General features: G+C 44.3%; 2 protein-coding genes across 2 annotated transcripts in view; one reads left to right on the top strand and one right to left on the bottom strand.

Annotated features, from left to right (window-relative positions):
- Positions 1-7,500, bottom strand: part of LOC143036458 (soluble guanylate cyclase 89Da-like) — a 362,279-nt gene that overhangs the window by 270,994 nt on the left and 83,785 nt on the right. The window lies entirely within an intron of this gene.
- The window catches only part of LOC143036000 (uncharacterized), a 43,634-nt gene that overhangs the window by 24,089 nt on the left and 12,045 nt on the right, over positions 1-7,500 (top strand). Inside the window, exon 3 of the mRNA XM_076203259.1 lies at positions 1,210-1,368. Within this exon, the coding sequence (XP_076059374.1) occupies positions 1,210-1,368 (159 nt within the window). The remainder of the gene's footprint in view (positions 1-1,209; positions 1,369-7,500) is intronic.

Below are 7,500 nucleotides of genomic sequence, written 5' to 3'. Positions count from 1 at the left end.
GTTAATCCAAGTTCATTCCCACGAAACTAGTCAGGAATAAACTCAGATTAAGACTCTGGTATAGAAAAATAAAGTTGAAGGTTAAAGAAGATTAACTTTTAATTATTCTTTTGCTTGTATTCGCTATACAATTCACATTTTTCCTGTCTTGTTCGTTGAGGTTCGTACTTCTCCTATTATTGCCGACGTCTTGGAACTTCGTGGCTCCATCTTCGGGGCGATATGATTGCAGGGTCCGTGCTAATCCTGTTTATATGAAGTATGAGGATTATTGGAGTATCTGTGAGGAGAGGTCTCGTCTGATTGGCTGTCATGGGCCAATGGGATTGCGTGGGTTAGCGAAGGTTTGTTGGAAATGTCAGGGCCCTGTCATGTCATGGAAGGCAAGGCCTGCAGATCCTCTGCTTGTATGTTAATGCTGGATTGTTTGGTTTAAATGTAGATGGTTTCCATGAATAGCAACTGGAGAGGATCTAATTCTTTGCCTATGATTATTGTGTTTATGTGTAGATCTCCATATGTAAAGAGGGAAAGGTGATATAATTATAGACCACATGAATTTACTTTGGAGCGCTCGTTCCCGACAGTGTATCTGATTGTGCTGACCATATCCCCCCACCTTCCTCACTTTCCATTCCCAGAGTGACAATGGTTTGTTGGACCTTTCCCAGTGTGTGAGGCTGATCTGTCAGGGCCAGTCGCTTCATGGAAGGCAAAGGTTGCAGATCCTTGAATTGAACCTAAATGCTGGGTTGTTTGGTTTGAATGTAGGTGACTGCCTGCCAGGAATAGTGACCGACAAAAATCTAATTTTTTGTCTATGATTGTTGTGGTCATGTCTAGATCTTTATATATAAGGAGAGAGAGGTGGTGAAACTATAAACCAGTTGAGTTTACAATGAAGCGCTCATTCCCAACAGTGTATGTGATTGTGCTGAGCTCTTCCCCATCCCCATCCTTCCCCACTTTCCATTGCCAGAGTGACAATGGTATTTTTAACCTTTCCCAGTGTATGAGGCTGATCTCTTAGGGCCCAGTCGCTTCATGGATGCTTGCAGATCTTTGAATTGAACCTAAATGCTGGGTTGTTTGGTTTGAATGTAGATGGTAATGAAATTTTAGATTCAATGAGTTTCTGGTGGAGTGCTCATTCCCAATAGTATATCTAATTGTGCTAACCTATTCCCCTTCCCTACTTTCCATTGGTAGAGTGATGGCGACGGCGTGAGCCGACTCCTGAGGGCAGTCATCTCGAAGGAGGACGACGGCAAGCTTGAGGCCGGCCACGTGGTGGTGGTCCTCGGACACCTCGGTGAGGTCAGCGCTCCGAGGACCAGCGTCACGCAGTACCTTGTGGTCAAGTTCCAGGTAGGTCGTCATTGGATATAAGTCCAAGTACTTGGAGGGATGCTTGCTAGCCAAGTGGACGGCTAGAACGTCACTACTTGCGACGGAAGTCGAGGTGGCGGTCGTTCAAGCCCTGTCGCGAGTGAGTTGGACCAAGGGCATGTTTCATCAAATTCCACGTTACAAAGACTTCTGTAAGGGATACCGTCCTACCCTCCTGATGGGGGAGTTCGCAACGTTAAATCGAATCATCAATCATCTTCATCTGGTGACCAAAATAAGACAATAGCGTCGAATATGTGGTAGAGTTGTAGTAGTGGGGACAGTAGTTGTATGAGGAAGGGCAGTAGTAAAGATGGTAATAATAATGGTAGTACTAGTCATAGTAACACTAATGCTCTAGCGTTGATAGTAGTAATAGTAATGGGAGTAGTACTAATAGTGACTTAGATGAGGTCCAGACTTCCCTTTATGTTTCGAAGATTAGCTCTTCCATGACGGATGATATCAGGTCACCTTCTCCCAGGTCACCTTCTCCTAACACCAACTACGATGGGGGACCTCGGCTTACAGTAGTGTTCTGTGTAGGCATAAGATAGGTGGGGCTATCATTTTTAAATAACTAATATTTTTCTATATAATGTATTCCTGCTGGCCGATTGGGTTAGGGTGTCGTTACCTGCGGCAGGGGTCGAAGTGACGCCATTTCGAACCTTGCCTCTAGCGAGTAGGACCAAGGGCATGGCTCATTAAATTCCACATTACAAAGTCCTTTGTAAGGGGCACCGTTCTAGTCTCCTTATAGGAGAATTCGCGACGCTAAACTGAATCATCACCAATAGTCATGGGGTGGAGACTTGATACATATTAATAAAGAATACATCGCAACATTATGTCACCGCACTTTCTCCATTTCTTATATAAAGATAATCAAAACAATGGCGTTTTAGCCACTATGCTCCTCAGTGCCTCAGTTAATACATGGGGCAACAGGAGTAAGAAAAACAAGGTCAACGACTGCAGGAAAGGTCAGGAAATGCAGGAAAGGTCAACAACGGCAGGAAAGATCAGCAACTGCAGGAAAGGTCAGCAAATGCAGGAATGACCTGCAACAGCGAAGTTAATCATAACAGTGATGGTTAAGATTAGACAGAAATAGTAACAGAGTTAGAGTTAGAAGGAGAAGGTGAGAAGCACTGAGTAACTGCGGCCGAAGCCGCCATCTTTCCCCAGTTATGCGCTTTAGGGTCTGTTGGGGGGCAGGCAACAAACATCCACTGGTGGGTATCGGAGAGGAATGCAGGATTCGAACCCAAAGCTAAGTGAATGTGAGACGCCACCATAACATTATTACTAAACAATTATCGTATAGAAAAAGAGAAAATTGCAGTAACAAAAAAAAAAAATGACAGTAGTTAGGACGGTAATTCTAGTAGTAAAAGGATAACGGTGATACTGTCGTATCTAACTATAATGTCAGAGAAATATTACACGTTAGTGTGCAGTCCAACACATTGCGCTTGTCATGTCATTAATGTGCAACAATTGAGCATGCTTTAGGAACGGAACAAATAAGTTAATAGATAAATAGGTAGATAAGTAGACAAATAAGTAAATATATAAATATATAGACAAATGAATGAGTAAATAAATAAATAAACAAATGAACAAACAAATAAATAAATAAGTAAATAAATGAATAAATACATAGATGAATAAATGAATGAATCAATAGATAGATGAATAAATAGATAAATGAATAAATGGCCAGATAAATAAATAAGTAAGCAAATGAATAAATAAATACATAAATAAATAGACAAACAAATTAATAGATAACTATTTCCATTAACGTGACAAATATGGGCACATAAGCGTTTAATCACTCGAACTGAAACAAAACATGTTCGCATCGATGGCACCAAGTCCAATGAAGCAATATATAATATGCATAACATGATTACATGTTTAACCACGTACGCTGGTGGCGTATTCGGAAGCGTGCTGCTCTCGCACTCGCTAAGTTGTGGGTTCGAATCCCGCACTTCTCTCCAATTCCCAGCAGTGAGTGTTAATTACCTACCCCACCAGTCCCGAAAGAGCATAATTGGACAAAAGTGACGGCTTCGGCCGCAGCTACTCAGGTCCTCCTGGCGTAGACTCTTCCTCATCTTCTACGGTACTTATACTCACTGTGACGCAATGAGATACGAAAACAGAAGAAGAGGTTCTGAATCGTGGAAGATGAAGGAATCCCAATGGCGGAGGTATCAGTTCCTCAGAGGAGGTTCGAACCGACATTGATTATCGACTTATGTGATATCCTCTCATTCATCCATTCAACCCATCCCCTTTGCCTCTCCCCCCTTCCCCCCTCTCCCCCCACCCTCTTCCCCGAACCGGTCCTGTTTCCTCTTCCTCCTGACTATCACTGACTAGCTGACTGACAGAAGCGGTCCGGTGGGGGTGAGAAAAATTGTCGTCGTTTGAAAGGAAATGCGAGGGGGGAGGGAGGTGGGGGGGACAGGGGGAGGAGTAGAGAATGTCTCCGCTCTTCCAAGAACACGCATCGACCGCGGTTTGTAGCAGAATAAGTATCCGGACCCGAATTAGGAGAGACAACGGTGTTCAGGTCTCCGGGGGTCTGATAAAGTTAGTTTATTCAACTCCGGCAAACCCCAGGAGAATATGAGAGTACATACGGATCACATAATACAAAAGTGTATTTCCGACAGCATATATGAAACTACATATGCATAGAAACCACGAGGAGATTGAGGTTGGGTTTGAGGTATTTAAAGCCATGAGTAGCTTTGGTAGCGGGTTTAAGAATCCGAGTCTGTGTGTTTGTGACTGTCGGATGGAAGAATAATAAAGCTGAGTGGGTGAGGGTGTGGGTATGGGTGTATGTGTGGGTGAGGGTGTGGGCGTGGGTGTAGGTCTAGGTATGGATGTGGGTGTGAGTGAGGGTTTGAGTGTGGGTATGGTTGTGGGTGATGCTGTAAATGTGGGTGAAGGTATGGGTGTGGATGAGGGTTTGGGTGAGGGTGTGTGTGAGAATGTGAGTGAGGGTATGGGTGTGGCTGTGGATATGGTTATGGGTTTGGGTGAGGGTGTGGGTGTGAGTGTGGGTACGGGTGAGGGTGTCGGTGAGGGTGTGGGTATGAGTAGTGAGGATAAGAGTGAGGGTAAGAATGTGTATAAGGGTATGGGTGAGGGAGTGGGTAAGGGTGTGTGCATGGGTGAGGGTGAGGGTGTGTGTATGGGTGTGGGTGAGATGGTAATAATAATGGTGAGGGTGAGGGTGTGGGTGAGGGTGTGTGTATGGGTGTGGGTGAGGGTGAGGGTGTGTGTATGGATGTGGGTGTGTGTATGGGTGTGGGTGAGGGTGAGGGTGTGTGTATGGGTGTAAGTGTAGGTGTTGGTGGAGGTATAGGTGTGGATGAGAGTGAGGGTGAAGGTGTGGGTGTGGATGAGGGTGTGGGTGAGGATGAGGGTGTGTGTATGGGTGTGGGTTAGGGTGTGGGTGTTGGTTTTGGTGGGGGTATGAGTGAAGGTGAAGGTAAGGATGAGGGTAAGAGTGAGGGTGAATGAGTTAAGAGTAGAAGAGGAGCGGTAAAGGAGGCTCTTGTATATTATTCCCCGAAGCGGTATCAGGGGGGTTGAGGGGGGGGGTGAGGGGGGGGGTTGGATTCCGTCCGAGATTGGCTTCGACACTCCTTCCCAACGCCCTTCATACCGTGGCCCACTTTACAAACTCACCGCAGCAGAAGGCGGCCAACTTAATCTCGCCTTTACTATAGAGCTGATGGTGTCATCGGAACCGTGCTGGTCTCGCATTTGCTTAGTTGTGGAGTCGAACCCATCTCTATTCTCCAGTTGCAGTGATTGTTAATTACCTGGGCAACGGTGATGACGGCTTCGGCCGCAGCTACTCGGCGCCTCCTAGCGTAGGCTCCTCGCCTTCTTCATTTTTATAGTAGTAGCTTTCTGAAGGGAATAGTCTGGTTGAGTCACTATCGAGACTATATGATTCATCATTGTAACCAAGAAGTTGTTCGTACTAGGCAAATGAACGAAGAATCTCAAGCATATCCAGGGTTCCAAAGTGACCTTTGTAGGTCACCATCGTTGTTCCAACATCAGCCTATATAGCCAAGAAAACACTCCCTTTCAACATAAGAACTTAAGAATGAAGTAGACTGCAAGAGGTCATAAGCCCTACACTAGGCAGTTCCATGTCTTTTACCACCTTTCACCCCTATACATAAAGTTATCTAATCTTCTCGTAAAACAACCAATAGTTTCAACGCGAACTACATGGTTACTAAAGTAGTCTATTCCATTCGTTATCCACTCTAATGGTAAACCAGTTCTTGCCTGTTTCCGTCTTAAACTTAAGTTTCTCCAATTTAAATCCTTTACTACGAGTCCTGCACTGTTGTCTTCATATGATGACCTTGCCTGCATCACCCTTGTTAAAGCTTCAGACCCATTTGAATTCTTCTATTATATCACCCCGGACTCTTCGTCTTTCCAACCCTGAGACTTTTGCTAAGTGGATGGTGGTGAAGAGCCTACGCCATTATTCATTATCTTTTTTTAAGTGACCTCAAAGGTCACTATATTTTCTTAATTTTTAGGTTTATTTTTTTGATAAAGGAGCTTCGCCGTAGCCCAGTGGATACCGTACCGAGATTATGAGCAGGTGGTCGTGAGTTCGATTCCCGAGATGAGTTGGTTCCTGACAGCCCTGGCCAGGCTGAGAGGTGACCCAAATGTCGGCCTAAAAAGACCAACGGCTTGCCACAACTGACAGAGCTATGCCCTACCGAGGGTTTTTCATTTCCCTCTTTGTGGGAATGTGATGATGAGTTGAGTGTCTTTGAACAAGGGTCTTATAAGTCTTGTATGGTTTGGTTTCAGACTTCAATTTGTCTGAATCCGAAAAAAAAATCCTTGTTTTATCGTAGTTAGCGTCAGGAGATTTTATCAAACCGTGTAACGCGTCTTCGGTAGGAAAGGAACTCCAGGCCTCTCATATACATTGTGATTTATTGTCTAGAAACATTCACAAAACATTGTTTATGGGCTGTTGCGAGACAAGACAAATCAGACACAACGGCGAAACGGTCCGCAAACACGCAAAGGGCGTAATACAGTTATGTTTTTGTCGACTAGGTTTCAGGAACTTCAAGCTTTTGGTGGCCATAAAGCAGGTGTTCTTATTGTAGTCTCAGTACCCGTGGAGTGGGGTTATCGAAGCCTGTCCTTGGAATATCCAAATAAGCATCCCGAGGAAATATATCATATTAGAGCCATAGCAAATTCAATTATTCACTGGAAATGAAGATATAGAGTTCCTGTTTGTTCATAGCCATCCTGTTTTCTCTTGTTTACGGTGAATTAAAAGGTAAAAGTCGGGATCAGTAGGCCAATACTGGAGAGAAATTTATCGAGTTGACCTGGAGTTAAACTTTAGGGTAACGGGGCTAATGTTGAGACATTGTGACAAGTTGAAAAAGGTGGAAAAAGAAAGTCACGGGTCTCGTTCCGAGTTTATTCCTGACCGGTTTCGCTTGTAGCTTCTTCAGAGGAATGATGAGATCATTCCTCTGAAGAAGCTACAAGCAAAACCGGTCAGGAATAAACTCGGAACGAGACCCGTGACTCTCTTTTTCCACCTTTTTTTAACGGGGCTAAACAACTTTAGGAACCACTACCCTAAAGTGAGTTCCTCCTCTTGATACAATGGCTCAAAAATTGACCTTACGAAGACAGACTTAGGCACCTTAACTTACACCCTCTGGAAAGACGAGGAGTGCGGGGCGATCTAATAGAGGTATTCAAATGGGCCAAGGGCTTTAGCAAGGGTGAAGCAGGCAAAGTCGTCATATTAAGATAGCAGTGCAGGACTCGAAGTGATGGATCTAAATTGGTCAAATTAAGGTTTAAGAATGAAACAGGCAAGAACTGGTTTATCAACAGAGTGGTTGGCGGATGGAATAGATTTCGTAACAATTCGTTGTTTTAAGAGAAAATTAAGTAACTTTATGTATAGGGATGACAGGTGGCAAGGGTCATGGAACTGCATAGTATAGGCCTTATGGTCTTTTGCAGTCTCTTGTGTTCTTATGCTCCTTTGGGAGGATA

This window comes from Oratosquilla oratoria, chromosome 20 (genome assembly GCF_046742065.1).
Source record: "Oratosquilla oratoria isolate Oo_2021 chromosome 20, ASM4674206v1, whole genome shotgun sequence".
NCBI lineage: Eukaryota > Metazoa > Arthropoda > Malacostraca > Stomatopoda > Squillidae > Oratosquilla > Oratosquilla oratoria.
The sequence above is the reverse complement of the archived record's forward strand: the minus strand, read 5'-3'. Positions and strand labels throughout refer to the sequence as shown.